Source organism: Nicotiana attenuata, chromosome 6 (genome assembly GCF_001879085.1).
Source record: "Nicotiana attenuata strain UT chromosome 6, NIATTr2, whole genome shotgun sequence".
NCBI lineage: Eukaryota > Viridiplantae > Streptophyta > Magnoliopsida > Solanales > Solanaceae > Nicotiana > Nicotiana attenuata.
Genome location: NC_031994.1, coordinates 11,284,223 through 11,302,809, shown reverse-complemented (window position 1 = coordinate 11,302,809; position 18,587 = coordinate 11,284,223). Strand labels below are relative to the sequence as shown.

Genomic DNA, 18,587 nt, shown 5'->3' with positions numbered 1-18,587 from the left:
GGGGGGGGGGGGGGGGGGGGGAAGAGAGTTCTCAAATATTTATCGATAGACCTGGAAAAAAAGCCATTTAGCCAACAGATATTTGACAGTCAATCTTTTGCTGGTTTTTGGGTATCAGATGTTCGAAAAATTAGGGATGTAATATTGTCCAAGCTTGTTTGAATTGCTTTTCACGATGAAGGTGAAATAGGATGTTGAAGCAGAGAAACGCTGGCTAGAATTATTGTATTTTATGCTGAGTGGAAATGATGATAGACACTCACCCTTTGGAGCAATGTATCAGTTGGGATGCTTGAAGCTGGTTTGTTGTGTTAACAGTTGCTGTCTGTTATCTCTCAGTTTTCTTTCCATAAACGTTAGAGGAAAACAAAAGAAATGCAAAGATAAAAATGAATCTCAAGGAGAGTTTGACAAAAGATTTTACAATTGTTTAGGTATAAGGGAGACTTAGAATTTAAATCTCTCTTCCCATCCACCTCCTTTTTCTTAATTTATGTCTCGTATTGAATGAAATACATGTGGGCCAAAAGGGAACATTTCCTCATTTACTTTCTCCTATTAATTTAAACCCAGTAATGAAGAAACTCTTAATCTTCTGCTTTTACTCGGTCTGCAGCTAGTTGTCCAGAAAAACTTTCCTAGTGCATTCATCGTGCAGTATATTTATTTGTTCATTTAGTTTTAGATTCTTATAGAGAGCAGATGTTACTCTGAGTGGGTGCTCAAAAAGTTTCCTTTTTGCTGAGCTGTTTATATTTTTGCATTTGAATTCATACGTTGGTTGTTGATCTTTCAAACATTAGGTATTTTGCATAATCGTCTTTCATTAGGTGCTTTTTATACTCCCTTTATATGGCAGTACTGCTGTGGGTCTTTATATTCTTCTTCGAGCAGCTGACCGGTTTGCTGCAAACTATAACAAGTTTCCTGGCCAATTTGACGGGTAAAGGCCAATGCTTTCTCATCCAAACACACTCATTTTCTGAGGAAAAGTTAATATATGGTTGTCTGACCTTAAGAATTTCTTGGTAGTGAGATGGATGAGGATATATCTCGGTTGAAAACTACAGCTGTTGGCCTACTCAATGATCTCGGTTGCAATGGCTCCGCCTTATCAGAGGATCTTATTAATGAGATGTGCCGGTATGGTGCTTCGGAGCTTCATGCTGTGGCTGCCTTTGTTGGAGGAGTTGCATCACAAGAAGTGATCAAGGTTTGTGTCTCCTTCAGTTTTGATCTTGAATCTTGTTTTTCATCAAAACTTCTACTTTACTGGATATATATATATATATATATATGGCTGTTTTCCATTGGACTGAGGTCTATTATGTTGTGACTACTGCAGCTCATCACTAGACAATTCATTCCCATGTCTGGGACATTCATCTTTAATGGCATTGATCACAAGTCTCAGCTGCTGTTGTTATAGTCGTCGAATTTATAGGCATGTCCTTTCTTTCACCTTTACGCTGTATTCTTAGGTCGGTGGAATTGATAGTTTTTTCTTTCACCCCACTTGGCAGATTGCATTTCGTATGGCATACTTTGGTATTTGTGGTGTTTCAGTTTTGTTCTTTAGAGATCCGACGTGCTTTATGTCTCTTCGGATGAGTTACCCAGGAGCATGTTAAAAGGAATGTTGCAGCTTCTTTTGAGTAGCAGGAAATTTAGGATCAGTGAAAGAGGTTTAACAAGAGAGTACCATTTCTAAATTTGCACACCAAGAAAACATATAGTATATGGTAAGAGTTTAACTTCTATTCACTGACAGTTGATTGCGGGTTGCTTCATTTTTGACCAATATATGATATCAAAGTCTAGAGAGTTGATTTTTTTGCCTCGACCTCTCATTCTTAATTTTCTCAGTATCATTCTCAAGGCAGATATAAAACCTTGATGGCTAAATGACGGTATCCTGATATCAATGTATGTGTTTTAAAATGTTCATAATTAAAACTTAGAAAAGAGATTAATTAGGTCGGGTTTATTTGATAAGTTTTGTTTTACTACCTCAACTTAAAAAGTGCTGCGATTCATCAAGTACTCACTTTGGCCGATCATTAACTTGATTCTTCGCACTTCTGCTGAGCTACAAGGACAAAAGTGGATATACTTATGGTTGCAAATTGGTTCGAACATTACTGTTATAAGAAAAAAGGAAGTAAAGTCACATATTGATATGATCGGGTGCCTCTTAATTATATTACTTCATACATCTATTCACGAGCTGAGGAGTTGAATATTGCGAAAAGATGAGAATTTTGGCATCGTAGACATTATGAATGGATATTGACTATTGATGGTATTATGTTGGGATCGGGTTGATGCCGCAATGGTATGATATTTCAACCGTTGATAAACTATATAACACTTGGAGAAATCGTTCATAGTAACAATTTGCAATATTCTTACTTTGATTGTGATTTTATAAAAATATTTTCTGACGTTTTTAACTATAGAAAATATGATACATTACACTCATTACGTTGCTTTTAAGTATGTAAAATTTTTTATAAAAGTTTTAAGAAAATGCTGAAATTAGATTCTTTGGCGCACTTAATACCTGGCTACGTTAAGCTCTAATCTTTCCATTTTTTTGCTTGTTTCTTTCTCTCTATGAAATGCTAACCTTGTACTTTGATGATAGATGCTTCTGAGGTTGCATCACATGATTCCTGTCTGTATTTTCTACAACATATGGGGATCCAATAGTGATAAACCCACCTCAATCACCACTTTTATCACATGATTTTTGCTTTCCATTTTTGAACCTGATAATATTGGACCAGCTACGTACTATCATAGATTTATCTCCTTGCACCAAACATATAGTTGGTCTTTCAATAGAAACTAATATTCCACATCCGATATTTACATCAAATTAATCACATCATTTTATCATGGTTTAGTATAAACTGAAGTAAAAACACACAATAATTAACCATGCAACGACAACAAGAAGCTCAGTGTAAATTCACAAGTGGAGCAAATATATACGCAGACTTTACCCTTACCTTATGAAGATAGAGAAGTTGTTTTCGGTAGATTTTCGACTCAATGAACAGTGAAATTAAAGCAACAAACAATTACAATAACAAGATAACAGAGTAACGGAAGCGAATGATACAATATGTACTAAAAATAATTAACCATGATGACGTGATGAAGCATACATGAAAATCGCGTCATGTTATCATTGGTTACAATTCTGTTTGAAACCAGTTCAAGCATTGCTATAAATAGAGGAAACGAGAAAAAGGAAAAAAAAAACGAAGAATAAAGAATCAAACGTAAAGCAGTTAGTGAGACTTTTTGAATGAGAGAGAGGAGTAAGGTGGAGGTGCATCACTACTTTTTTAATGCTGTTCAACTTGGTAAAGAATAGATACTCTATCCTTTCCTCCCACCTTATACAAAATCCCTACGGGAGAAATTCTTATCCGAAAATTTCTTTCTTTTTCTCTAATTCTTTTTGTGAAACTCAAACTAGAATATTTGCTAGATCCATTTTAAAAAAAGGCGGCCTAGTGCACTAAGCTTCCGTTATGTGCGAGGTCCTGGGAAGGATCGGACCACAAGGGTCTATTGTACGCAGTCTTACCCGATATTTCTGCTAGAGGCTGTTTCCACGGCTCGAACCCATAATCTCCTGGTCACATGGCATTTGCTAGATCCTTGCAACTTCTAAAATCTGACTATCTTTTTGCTTTCTCTTCTTGTGTATATATGGTACTGATACGTACTTTAAGCCTAGCATGTGCTTTTCCCAACTCTTTGGTAATTATGTCTCATGATCTAAAGGTATAATAAAAGACAAAATTACAGAATAATGCACTCCATAAGGTATAAATTGCACGGGTGCCCTATTTGGTCGCCATTTAACCTATGTCTATATTTTTAAAATTATTTAACCTATACCTTAATTTTAATAACTTCAGACGCCCCCCCCCCTCTTCTTCCTCCTGACCTATGCGTTCCTTTCTTCCTCCTCTTCTTTTCTGATGAGTTCCCTAGTTTAGGATCTTGAGAGTTCACGCTGAACTGTATCTCTTAGTTCATGGCAATATGCAAGAATAAAACCGTCATCTTCGCTCTCCGAATTTGCGTTTCTTGGTAATACATGGTTTCATTGGTGGTGCTGCCTTTCTCTTCTGCCCGCATACTCGCCAGACTGAAACTATTAAATAAAACTTCAGACTTGGGCATTTGAAGTTTGCCAATAGCAGCGCCTAACTTCAAACTCAAATGTCTGAAGTTTATACTTTAGTATCTAAAGTATATACCCCATATGTTTGACAGTCTTAGCCAAATATCTGAAGTTCATAACCAAATGTCTGAAGTTTATGTCAAAATATCTGAAGTTTATATCATAATGACTGAAGTTCATAGAAAAATATCTGAAGTACACAATTGGACTGAAGTTTGCCCCTGCTTATGAACTGAAGTTTGCGTGATTGCCTTTGCAAGTCAGGCCAAACTTCAGGCAAGAATATCTGAAGTTTTGCTTTGATAAGGCNAACAAAGGATAAGGAAGGACATGTGAGGAGTGTCAGGCGGTGGTTAAAACTTCTAGAAGGTCAGGTATAAGAAGCAAAGGTCGAGTAGTCGACTAAAGAAGCGAGTTTGCCCAAAGTGGGAGAGTGGCGGAGTTGCATATGGGCCTGGCGGTAGGATGACTATGTACCTTAAGGAGAGTTTGGAATGATTTGGGAATTTTAGTGATTGGTGATTGGGGTCTACGGATTAAATTTTGGAGTATGGGCTATTATGCGGCAGGAGATTTGATATGACGGAAAGGAGCTGCATGAAATGAAGGAGGATACAACATAACTTTGAATAGGAAGGATGTTGCCGCACATTTAATTGATGTCCACGAGGCGTGAATGGACTTGTGCAGCTAGAGAGTGAGCTCGGACTCAGGAGGGGTTATTGATGTCGTAGTGATTGTACCCCGTGCAGCAGCGTTGGAAGATGTCGGCGCATAAATTCCACCGGTAAGGTTATCTCCAGTGAGCAGATCGGCGGTCGCATGGTTGGCGAAGCTTCCGCGAAGAATTCTATTGGCTATACAGCAAAAAGATCGGTCATGTGAATGTGGTTGATGATTCAGAGTATAAAAGGGGGTTTTACAGAAAGATTCCGAGAATTTTGGCGGTTAATTGCGCAAGTCTATGTCAACAGGAGATGAAGGATCCTAGTGAATTCCAGAATTTGTGTAATAATGGCTTCAGGCTAAGTGGGAGAAGCCCACCGCCTATGATTAAGGATTGCCTGGTTAACTACTTGCGAGATTTCTGGTTATTAGCATAGTGATGGGTCAGTTCAGCTACGAAAAGAACTTAAGTAGTGATTCGAGCAAAGAAATTGTTAGAGGCGTGCTAAGGTTGGCCTTATTGGCTCATGTTCAGACTTGGGGAAGGATTCAGGATTTATGCCTTGTACAGGTGGATTTCAAGGGAAATGATTCTGCTGGGTGCTTCGTCGCGAGGGTATTCATGTGCTAGAAGATTTATGGAATTGATTATATTCGGGGCCAAGTTAGATTGGGTGGCTCTCAGCAACGGTCCTAGTGGATTCAAAGGGGCAAAGCATAGTGCCTAGTGATTTCGAGCCTATAGGTACGGTTAAGAATCAAGCTTGGTAAATGCTTATGAGAAGGGGCACAGAATGTCTTATGATGTTTTGACTTGCAGTGTAGCCTTCGGGAGGTATGAAATGGTTCGTGGGGTTTGAGACAACATGGTCTCGTGATTCAAGGTCACTCGGGATGAGAGCGGATGGAGTATGCTATGTGTTGGATAGAGTTATTATTATTTCTAAGGCAATCAAGGATAAATTGGAAGAAGATAGATTGATTAGCCATAGTTGAATTGGCATATTGGTGGTAGTGATCAGTTCCTTCAGCGCGATCAAGTTATGCAAGTGATTTGTGGCGGTACGTGTGAGGCTTGTCGGCCGCCGTAATTGATGTTATTCAAAAGTATTCTACTGTTATGGCCTGCTATGCGTAGGTGGACTCCGGAAGGGCTATGGTAGCTTAGACCACTACTTAGAGATTTGCATATTCTACGGATATGAGAATTCACCTGTGTGTTGCTATGGTTCTCCTGAAGTGAGTTAAGTAAAAAGTTTTTATATGATGAAGTGTTAATCTATTAGTGGTTCCGGAGTTATTGTAAAAATCGTATTCTATCGTATATTGGTGTGTTGGGTGCAGTGAGTGGTATGGAATTTGAAGTGAGGATCAAGGTTGCAGTTCGGTGTTGACAAAGATGTCACGAGCTCGGATGAGCAGGAAAGGAGTTTCGATGTTTAAAGCAAGTTGGTATTGTCTTCAGCGTCACCTGAGATTGGTGTTTTATGGAAAAGGCTTTGCATCTTGGTTAAGGATTCTTGATCGCTTTTCAGCGTTAGTGCGGCCGGTGGTTTGGACGTACGGACCTGTTATCTGTTACGGAAGGTGGTGGGAGCGTGCCCCACGGGAAGGTTGTATAAGTGTGGCATGTAGTCACTTGATTGATTGAAGAGTTAAACCAAGTATGAAGATTGCGGTGATGTCATTAGATTGAGAATTGATGCCTGGAGGGCAATCGGTTTATTGGGTTGTGGACTGTGGATGATTACTCTGGTTATGATGGTTGTTCTTATGTGTTATGAGCGAAAGAGGAGTTATTATGGACCATTGAAAGGTTATTAGCCTATTTTAGTGCGATCAGGATCGACTTGAGGTCTGTGGATGGATTCAAGGGTGAATATGGGCTCTATATCAGGCCAGATGTGTTCATTTCGGTAATGCGCTCCTTATGGAAGAGTAGTTAGAGTGTTATTTCGCCGTCAGATATTTCATGTAATGATACATTGCGCCGTGTGAGTTGTGAGACGGTTTGGGAAATTGCTTATGTGTTGAGGTTCCGCGTAGAGATGATGTTATATGAGCAAACTGGCTCTTGAGATTCAGTCGTATATCGCACCTCAGTTGTGCTTGAGTTTGTAGCTTATGGCACTATATGTCTCCCCAGGGATGGTATTCTGCACATCGCGTGCTTGTGACCGATATTTGATATCTTGTTGTAATGAGCAATCTAGCTCGATATGTACCTCCTTATGTGAATTTTATTTGTGGACCGGGTGGCACGCCGCCATGGTTATGTTGTTTGGATCGGGTTGCGCACCGCAACAATATGATGTTGAGTACAGTTCCCCGTGTCTGTTTTATGTGTTTTGTTTCCTCCTTTCCTGAGAGGACCTTATATTAGCTGTGTGCCCGCGTCACATGTATGATTCGCGAGCGGGGTATCTGTTTAATTATGTTGACCGCGTCGCATGTATGATTCGCGAGCGGGGTAATTGGATTTCCTTTTCAGAGTTCGTTTTCCTTTTGTCACGTTCGAGTTCATAGCCTATTGGCACATTGTGGCATCATGTGAGACTTTTGAGCATATCCGGGGTGGCTTATTGCCTGAGCGGTTTGTACTGGGTGAGACGAGATCATTGGATTTAGGATCAGTGCAATCTGATTACATGAAGTATATTAAGGAGCAAATACAATTATTTGGTTCAGAATGAGGTGATGGTTCTTGTCAGGAGTATATGCCTGATGAATTGTTGGTTCGGCAGTTGGTTATGAATTTCTACACACCTCTTCCGTCTTGGCAGTATTGTAAGAGTTAGAGCAAGACCTATGTAGGTCATGAGGTGCAATGGGAGCATCAGATTCGTGGAATTTCGATTTATTCGATCAGAGAATGCTATTGTGGTCCTGTGAGTAAAGTGGTGCAAGGTGTGAATTCAGCTAAGATATGCAGTCATGTTTTGGTGCTGCGTGTAGTTATTGATACGGTGAGCGTATGTTGGAAAAGGCCTGGCAGAGAATTCTGGATGATGGAATTGGGCTCCAAGGCTTATTTGCTTAAGTGAAAAAGGATATCTTCAGATTGATCGAGCTAGGGCGCCCAGCTGAGTTGTGGTAGCACGGGTAGGTGCTCGAGGTGTTAAGCAGTGATTTCAGACAAACCCCAGCACGGTTCTTAGCACGTTCGAGGACGAACGTATATTTAAGTGGGAGAGGATGTAACGACCCGACCGGTCATTTTGAGCTCAAGCGCGCCGTTCAGCAGTTTGAGGCCATGAGCAGCTCCATTTCAGGTATTACGACTTGTACGCGTGATCGGAATTGAATTTCAGGAATTTCGGGGTTGATTCGGAAAGAGAATTTTTATTTCGAAAGCTTTAAGTTGAAAGAATTAACTAGGATTGGATTTTTTAGTAAACGACCTCGGAATCGGGATCTGTAGGTTCCAGTAGGTTCGTATGATGATTTCGGACTTGGGTGTATGCCCGGATCGGGTTTTGGGTGACCCGGGAGCATTTTCGCGCCCATTGTGAAAGTTAACATTTTGGAAGAAATTTCATAAGTTTGGGTTGAAGTGCATTTCAGTGTTATCGATGTCCGTTTGGGATTCCGAGCCTGGGAGTAGCTCCGCATGGTGATTCTGGAGTTGGGAGCGCGATCAGAAGTGAATTCGGATGTCCGTGGGTCATTTTGGAGTCATTTGGCTAAAGATAGAAATTTGAAGGTTTTTGAGAAGTTTGACCGGAGGTGTACTTTTTGATATCGGGGTCGGAATCCGATTCCGAAAGTTGGGGTAGGTCCGTAATGTCGAACATGACTTGTGTGCAAAATTTGAGGTCAATCGGACGTGATTTGATAGGTTTAAACATCGAAAGTAGAAGTTTGAAATTCTAAAGTTCATAAAGCTTGGATTGGAGGTCGATTCGTGGTTTTAGCGTCGTTCGGTATGATTTGAGGCCTCGAGCAAGTCCGTAATGTGTTTTGGGACTGGTTGGTATGATTGGTTGGGGTCCCGTGGGCCTCGGGTGGATTTCGGGTGGTTAATGGATCGAAAATGGAATTTTGGAGATAGCTGAAGTTGCTGGTTGCTGGTATAACCGCACCTGCGAGACTTGGGCCGTAGGTGCGGAGCCGCAGAAATGACCTTCGTGCCGCAGAAGCGGAAATGGGCGGCTAGGCTGGGACCTTAGATGCGGTCATTTTGCCGCAGATGCGGGACTGCACCTGCGGAAGGAGAAGCGTAGATGTGGAAGTAGGAGGCTTGGGGGAAGACCGCAGAAGCAGCCATTGGTCCGCACCTGGGGGATCGCAGAAGCGGTCAATAGACCGCAGGTGCGAAAGGACTGGAGGCAGTGAGCTATCTTTAAAAATCGAGTTTAGGCTCATTTCCTCCCATTTTCACTTCGGATTGGGCGATTTTGGAGNTCTCCATCTATGTCAAGGTAAGTTGTTTCCACTTATTAGACGCTAAATACATGGTTTTGCTTCGGATTTGAGCATGAAAATTGGTAGAAACTTGGGGTTTGAGGAAAAACCTAGAAAATTGATATTCTTGGATTTTGACCACGATTTTGGATATGAAATTGAGAGTAAATTATATATTTGAGTTCATGAAGTTGTGGGTAAACTTTATCTTCGAAAAATTTCGGAATCCGGGCACGTGGGCCCGAGGGCATTTTTGTCAACTTTTCGATCGGGGTTAGGAATTGTTATAAATTGGCTTGTAATGAGTAATTGAGCATATATTAATGGATTTACATAATTATTGGCTAGCTTTGGAGCATTTAGCATCGATTCGAGTCCTCGGAAGGGCGTGGAATGCCGGTTATGGATCTTCGGAGCGAGGCGAGTCTCCTTTCTAACCTTGTAAGAGGGAACTGTCCCCATAGGTGAAATGATTGGTTATGTGCTCGTATTAGTGGGGGCTACGTACGCACAAGGTGACAAGAGTCCGTGCGTAGCTACTAATATGTGTAAGTCCGGGTAGTCTAGGACCCAAAAAGCATGCTATACTTGGAATATTTGTGACCTTATTGACAATTGAATTTCTTAAATCCTATCGAATTGGTAAACGAATTTCTAAGAGGATTAAACTACATTTTCTTAAATCATTAAAAGAGAATTGGCTTTTTGATTTGGATAAATGTTCCCCGATAAATTCTTAATTTGCTGTTTGAGCATGTATTTCTATGTGTACCTGCATCGCATGTATGATTCGCGAGCAGGTTGATTGTTTAGTTAAATTTGTCCGCGTCGAATGTATGATACGCGAGCGGGGTAATAGATGCATCTATGGTTCGTGCCGCTCGACCCTCGGCGGTGCACATTTTACATTTATGTTGGATCGGGCCATACAACCTCGGCATGAGTTGCGCGTGTTTGAATTGCTTGTCTTGAGATTTATTGATATTGCCATCTGCTCTCCCCGACTTGAGATAATTGTTAATTAATGGATTATAAATTCGGAGACTTTTAATTAAAAAGGAACTTTTACCTGTTTAGTAATTCATTTGAATCGACTACTGTCCTTAATAAATTCGTGAGTCATCGCTTTAATAATATTATTATTTGACCATTAGTAAGTGTCGAAGTTGCCATCTCGTCTCTACTTCTTCGAGATTAGGCGGGATACTTACTGAGTACACGTTGTTTTCGTACTCATGCTATACTTGCTGTGCATTTTGTTGCACAGGTACAAGTATTTTTAATGGCCCATTGGGCGTAGCAGCACAGGCGACCCGGAGACTAGGTGAGCTGTATTTCCTCGAGGCGATCCGCAGCTAGTATAGTCTCTCTCAGAATTGTATTTACTTTCTGTCCATTTGTGTTCCGGACAGCTGTTGTACTTTATTCAAATTCTTAGAAAATGCTCATGTACTTGTGACACCGGGTTTTGGGATGGTTATGAAGGATTTTGTATTGATTGCTTATCATTTAATTTGAATTGAAGCGATTATCTTTTTATTTTTAAATTCGGAGGAAAATCATGGATTTCAAAAGTATTAATACGAGAAATAAATTAAGTAATTTGGTTGGCTTGCTTGACGGTGGTGTCCGGCGCCATCACGATCCTTAGTGAATTTTGGGTCGTGACAGGCCATTTTCTAATGGATCGTTGGCCCAAGTAATAAGGAATGTAATTCTCCGTAATAAAACTCATTTGGAAGTCCCTCATCTCAAATAATTCTTCTTCAAACTCACACAGATTTCATGTGCATTAGTATATTTATGTCTTCTCTGATAATTTTGCTAGAAAGAAAAAAAGATTCCTAAAAGGAATAAATCTCCTTCATATGTCTTATCCCTTTTTATACTTGTTTTTATACGTAGGTCCAGAGGCGGATCTAGGATTTTTATAACTTGGGTGCACTATTAAAGAAAGGAGAAAAATAAGTATTAAGTGGGATTTGATCCCTACTCCTCTAGGTAAATAACTCAACACTCAACCAAGCGCACCATTAGCCTCTTTGGAGCATCAGCTTATAATATTAGACCAATTCTAAAAAATATGTACACAAAATACCTAGTTTGGCGAAGGACCATGGGTTCACATACCCCATATTGTGGGAGAAATTCAAAATAGCCAGATTTACAAGTGGTCATTTAAAAATAGCCACAATTTAAAAAGTTATCGAAATTTAGCCACTTTTCATGTAAAGATAAATCTGAACGAAAACACTGTTCAAAATCTGAAAAAATACTCCAGTATAATACACTGGAACTCCAGTATAATACACTGGAACTCCAATATAATACTGGAGTTCGAGCATACGTATACTAAAACTCCAGTATAATATACTGGAGTTCCAGTATAATACACCAGTCCAGCATAATATACTGGAACTTTCCGCGTGTTGGAGTTCCAGCATAATATGCTGGAAGTTCATACACAGGTGCACCCATCTCTAGTATATTATGCTGGAAAATTCCGTGTTGCAGCAAAATAGTGGCTATTTTTCAATGACTTTGCAAATGCTGGCTATTTTTGAATGGCCAGTCCAAAAACTGGCTAGGCCGTACTATTTTATGCCTCTAAATCCGCCCCTGCATGTTCCATGTTATTTCTCTCCCAACTCATTTCTCCACACCCTTCCCCACCAGTTCATTGTCTTTTTCCCTGAAGCATCTATCCTTTTATTGAAAAGTATCTCCATACCAATAAAGTTACATGAAATGTTCTTGAGATGAGATATGTGAGTACTGAGTAGCAATAATTAAAAATCTAAGTTGTTTATATTTTTTTATAATCATCTTTATTTATAACTATATAATATCCGGAACTCACTGCCCCGACTAATTTAGATTTGCTCTGGTTCATGCTATCTTTCTTTTAAAGTTTTTGTGCGTATTTTAAGAAAGATGTGCAATATCTTTACTAATAGGAGTATTTAACTAAAATACTTACTTTTCATCTCTAACTTAAATGTCTTGCTTAATTATCACTTCATTACTAATTAAAGCAATAAGAGCAAACTTTAAAAAAAGTACTCCTACTCTCTGCTTTTTGTTTATTGAAATGTCATATATTTTAGAACAAATTTAGTTTGCCAAAATGATAAATATTTGAGTCCGGATGAAGTAACTTAATACATACATTTGAACATATTCCAACTGAAATTTGAAAGGAGAGAATTTTTTGAAACTAGAGAAAGATAAATATCCAAAGCTTTTGTATATTAAAAAGCACAACAGGAGGATTAGTTTAAGCCATGGATAATTGTGATAATTTAATTTTTTTTGCCGACACTTGAGGGCTCTGATTCTTTCTGCCCGACAAATCTACCGCAAATTAATGTTTTAAATAAAACTCATAGACGTAATTCACTGTTCCAAGCACCTAAGAGTGACCCAATGATCAATGAAGTGAGAAGAATCATGAAATTTTTGGTTTAAATTTTAATGGAATCAAAAGATACTGTAAATGATTTCTTTGAGCATATATATGGTGTGAAAATTAGGAGGAGGTATCCCGTGAAATTAATCGAAATATGAACCAACTGCCCCGAGCAAAGGAAAAATTGAAGTACTTTGAGTATTAGTATTAATAAATAAAATCTCCGGTCCAAAATAAGTGATTTTTTCAGATTTTAAGAATGAATTAATTATTTTTTTTCTACATTGTCCTTGGAGTAAATAGTGTTGGAATATATGTTAGGAGTGTTTATGTGAGATAGTAAAGGTTAATATGGTCAATTCTATTGCTAATTAATGCTAAAAGGTGAATTTCTTAATCTGTGTGAAAACATCCAAAAAATCACTTATTTTGGTTCGCAGGGAGTAACATTTAGGGGATGAATCCAAAACACATGTTCCCCGAGGCTCTTTTATTCCAAGAAGATGTATATAATGTGAATAGTTTTAGATTCCCTTGAGAGTTGAGTCAATGCTTTAAAAAGTTTTTTTTTAGCCGATCTTTAGAAAGTAAAATTCCCTATATTTCAGCGGTTTAAAAGGTCATTATTTATACTCATGGGGAAAAACACAAAATGAGAAAAAGGAAAATCATAAGTTAGGCTAGTTTCATACATGGTCACTAACTTTATATAAAGTCATTAATGTTATAAATAAAGTTTATTTAACGTGAATCTCTATATTTTAGAGAGATTTTAGGGTCTGTTACTTGGTGGCTAAGTTACTTTTTTCCAATAAATAGAGGGGTTCTATTCCATTGTAATTAGGAGTGGCAAAAGGGCGGGTCGGGTCGGATATAGTTCGGGTCGAAAACGGGTAATGAAAAAACGGATCAATTATCCGACCTGACCCATATTTAATACGGATAAAAAATGGGTTAACCAGCGGATAATATGGGTTACCCATATTATCCATGAATGCTTGTATATGGTCACTTTTAGGAGAATTCTTAGTCTCTCTAACTTGAGGAACCCCCAATTTGAGGCTTTACAAATGTAAAAATTAGACCCATTGGTTATCCATTGGTTACTCATTGGTTATCCATTTTCTAAATGGATAATATGGTTCTTATCCATATTTGACCCGTTTTTAAAAAGTTCATTATCCAACCCATTTTTTAATGGATAATATGGGTGATTAACTGTTTTCTTTGAACCATTTTGCCACCCCTAATTGTAATTGATCCCAAAAGCAATAAGAATTCTCTCTCTCTCTCTCTACTTTTCTCTGTAATACGTTTCTTCTTCTTTTATTGTTTTATAACACGTTATCAGCACGAGACTCTAACTAATTGAGTAGAAGCTTTGGCATTGAGCATAATGATAGTCAATTGTTCCATGAACTTCCTTCATGATTAAATTCTAGATTTAAGGTAAGTGTTTCACTTTATTTTTCTCTTTTAAATTCTTGACATTCTATAATTTGATTTTAAATACAAGCAAAGACGATAAAATTTGATTGTAACTCTAATGGAGTTTGAAAGAAATTATAACTACCCAAAGAGGTGAAATTTCTATGCCTTGCCATGATCAAATTCATGTATGATTGTGGGCAAAGAATTGAAAACCCGTCCCATTGAATTTGCTTCATTCTCATTCCCTTAAGAGAATGCGATAGCAGTATGTGTAAGTATGAAAGAAGACAAAAATATTACTATGAATGTATCAATAGATGTGGACGTGGCAATAGACGAAATTATAATTGTCATCATTGTGGTAATGAGAATAAAGATTCTCAAAATAATCCTTTACTTTGTGAAAATAATATTTGTCATCAATTTGACATGAGATTTTGTAAAGCACATATAGATGATTATGGTCCATTCATGATGTGAATGTGATAACATGTGATTTATGAATACATATTCATTCTTGGAAGAATATGAACGTGCTAGTGGTAGTGAATATACCACACTCACCTCTAGAATGAGGTTTGAGGGGGAAATAAGAAAATAATGTCATTATTATGGCATGAATGGTCATTGATCACATACCTATTGTACGCCAAAATATTTTGGCAATGTGATTATTAAAGGGCAACAGTAATGCAAGGAACAAATCTTGTATAGAATTCTGGCCATGACCATAAAGGTATAACTTTCTCTTTAAAAGAGATATTCACCATATGGATGTTAATGAATATGTGGTTGTACCAAATTAATTGAGAGCTCTGGAAGAGCGAATTATTACTATTTTGAAGGAATAAAATTGATTATCAATAAGGCATTGTGTTGTAGTAAGTCTCAAAGAAACTTAATTGAGTTTCTAAAGTATTCACGAAAGCGGTTGGTTATATTGAGACTATAAATAAAGGAAAGATTTAATATCTTCTATTACTACAACTTGTAGCGGGGTAATATGTATGTGAAAAGCTACTCGCTTTATTCTCCAATTTGTACTACACAAATAAAAGAGTGCCACACTAAATTAGAAGTTTATTGATATGAAAACCCATATCATAATAAACTTAGAGTTTATTGATAATTGCACACGTCATGGTGTAAATCTGAACTTTATCAATATTGATAATTTATTCAATTGGCATAATTGGTTTAGCCATTTTAATTTAAGTGTGGTGTACAAAAATAAAAGAGAATCCACATGGGTAAATATTAAAGAACTAGAAAATTCTGTACGAATTCTCTTATGTTGTTCTTATTAATTAATAGACCAACTAAAGTTGGGATTAAATCCCATGAATGCTGGAAATATCAAAAGTGAATATGGGCCCATTCACCTGCCATGTATACCACATAAGATGCACCTATGAGATGGTTACATGTACGATTATTATTAACCCGCAACCTGGTGTTTGTGAGGTAACTTGCTCAATAATTTAATTTAGAGCATATTTTTCAGATTTTCTATTCAAGACAGTTTGTCTTGATAAGTTGGTTTACATCACAATTAATTTAGCAAAATAATTATTGAGTGCCTCCGCTTAATAGCTAAACTATTGCTTATGAGAACAAAGTTATGTATATCAGTTTGATATACGTTATATACGAAAGTATTACATTCTCCCTTCACAAATGGTTCATGGTCAGGAACCAAATAATTCCATCTTATTATTATTGATGTGCAGTGTATATTTTGATTAACACCATAACGCACAAAGATAAGTTCTCAAAGTTAAGGAAGCAAGTTAGTTTTTCTAACATGAGGGGGAGACATGAAAAACAGTTGAGAAAATGTTACGTGGAATGAATTATCATGTGTACATCTAGATCCTCGAATAAAATAATATGAACTTGAAGTTCATAAAAAGATAATTCATCTGCAGTATATTGCAAAGCATGCTAGACGTATTTTCTGACCCAAAGAAAGTAACTATATTCTCAGCGCAAATGCTCCTATTAGAATAAGTCCTAGAAGGACAAAATATATGGTACGCTTAAAGCGTATAGAAAAATCAGTTTCAAATACACTCTTGATAAAAAAGATGAGCAAATGATCAAAATGATCATAATAAAGGAGGCAAGTGATGTAGAAGATCACATGACATATCGCTTTATAAAATCTCATGAGCGATTCAGGTACTTGAATATATGAATGAAGAGATCTCTATGTTATGTCTATATGAAAATAAGGAGGTTGGAACCGATATAAAATATTCGTCGACGACATCTATGATAACACTAAGTATAGATGAGGATCTTAAGTCTGTCGAATATAGAAACAAAAATATTGGCCAAATGAAAGAGACACAATTCGAATAGAATTGGTTTCATATGAAAGACATGTAGTTTAAACAATTGAAAGTATAAAGTCAATGATATATGCAGTCAGTTTTCGATATCTTATTTGTCTAGCATGACATGAAAACTTGATATGCATCTAATTAAAGTCTATTATATGACTTATATGACAATCCTTGAAGGATTTAAATCACTTAAACCATATACAATTCTTGGTCCTGAAGTACCATATCCTAAGTGTTATTTGCGCACATATGTATCTTGCTATAATTATAAGCATGATAATGTGATAGCGATGATTTTCAAGGTACATAATCATTGGAGTTAATATGGCTATTTTATTCATCAAATCTCTACCGACGTCAACCTTCAAGAAGCTAGTGCACAAGATTGGGATGCGAAGACTCAAGGATGTGAATTAATGCTCTCATCAGGGAGAGTTAATAAGCGTTGTACTCTTTTTTCCTTACAAGATTTTGTCCCATTGGGTTTTCCTTGCAAGGATTTTAACGAGGCAAACAAAAGGCGTATTGTTAGATATGTGTACTCTTTTTCCTTCTCTAGAACTTTTTTCCCACTGGATTGTATTTTAGTTAATGTTTTAACGAGGCACATTATCTATTGAATACACATTCAAGGGAGAGTGTTATAAATAGAGTTTTATTTAAGGTGAATATCTATATTTTAGAGAGATTTTGGGTTTGTTACTTGGTGGCTAAGTCACTTTTTTCCTATAAATAGAGGGGTTTTATTCCATTGTAATTGATCCCAATAGCAATAAGAATTCTCTCTCTCTCTACTTTTCTCTGTAATACGTTTCTTCTTCTTTTATTGTTTTATAACAATTAAATTATTTTGGCCAACTATTTTTTTGTCTCATCAATGTTAATAAGCTTTACATGTATCAGTAAAGTCAAAACTATTTTTTTTAGTTAGTCTCTGAATTATGCATTAATTGCTCAGAAAATACAGCTAACAATTTCCGACACCAGAAAATAACTCGGGCAAAGATCACTTTTAACTCCTAACCGAAACTATCTATATCATGTAGCTGCAAAAATATATACAATTTATATATTTTTTGTGTGCAAATATATATATATATATATATATATATATATATATATGTATGTATATATATATATATATGTATGTATATTATTTTAAGAGCGACTATACAATGTCATTTTCCCAAATAACTCACCATATAATCTCCATATTTGAGATACATTAACATTATTCTTTTTGGTAGATAATTGTTATATGCTAATGCAAAATTTTGTATGGAGATTATATGTCCCTAGAAAACCGACCAAATGAATCGGAGCAAATCCAGAATTTCAAGAGTGTGGGTACACTATTGTAAAGAGGTGGATCTAGAAATCACATTTAACGGGTTTACCTTTAGTCTTTTACCCTGAATCCATTACACTTTTGAAATTATATGTTCAATTTTTTTTTTTGAAATATTAGTGATTTTTACATATATATCTATACTCGTGCCGAAAACAAGACAGTCTGAAGTGAGATTTGAACCACCAGTTTCACTTGTGGGGTTGCACCCAATAATTATTGCACTATAGGAGTCTTTAAGCATGGGTGCTTACACATGTATTTGTGAGCATGTGATTTTTGCTCTATATGAAACACTCCTATAAAATCAAAGAAAATAGAATTTTTCTAATTATTTGCCATTTTGTAGGATTTCATTAATTGTTTGTATTTTTTTGCACGTTTAATTTTGTTAAAATCATAAAAAATATCAAAAATACCATGCATTGCATTTAGATTTTTGTTTTTATATTATTAGGATTAATTAGTTAATTAATTGCTTTATTAAAAATAAAAATCACAAAAATGACTCATTTTTACATTTTTATCTTTAATTTTTAGATTAGTGATTTTTCTCTTTTAATTTAGGATCAAGTAATTGTTATAAATTTTACAATTAGATAATTAGCTTAATTTTTATAATTTAGATTAATTTAGGAATTTAATTTAGGATTTTTAATTAAAGAAAAAGAAAAAGAAAAACAAAGAAAAAGGAAATAAAAAGGATAATTGAACAAAAGGGTTTAAATTTTAATTTGGGCTGATTTTATGCCGAAATCCGTTCCCAAATCAACC

The 18,587-nt window shown here is 36.6% G+C and overlaps 1 protein-coding gene across 3 annotated transcripts in view; it reads left to right on the top strand.

Annotated features, from left to right (window-relative positions):
- Window positions 1–1,843, top strand: part of LOC109226605 (NEDD8-activating enzyme E1 regulatory subunit AXR1-like) — a 12,138-nt gene extending 10,295 nt beyond the window's left edge. For 2 of the 3 annotated variants that reach the window (XM_019391421.1, XM_019391418.1), the window contains 3 exons: window positions 860–943; window positions 1,033–1,213; window positions 1,346–1,843. In XM_019391421.1, the coding sequence (XP_019246966.1) occupies window positions 860–943; window positions 1,033–1,213; window positions 1,346–1,429 (349 nt within the window). In that variant the 3' untranslated portion in view covers window positions 1,430–1,843. The remainder of the gene's footprint in view (window positions 1–859; window positions 944–1,032; window positions 1,214–1,345) is intronic. The other variant, XM_019391419.1, reaches the window with a different exon arrangement.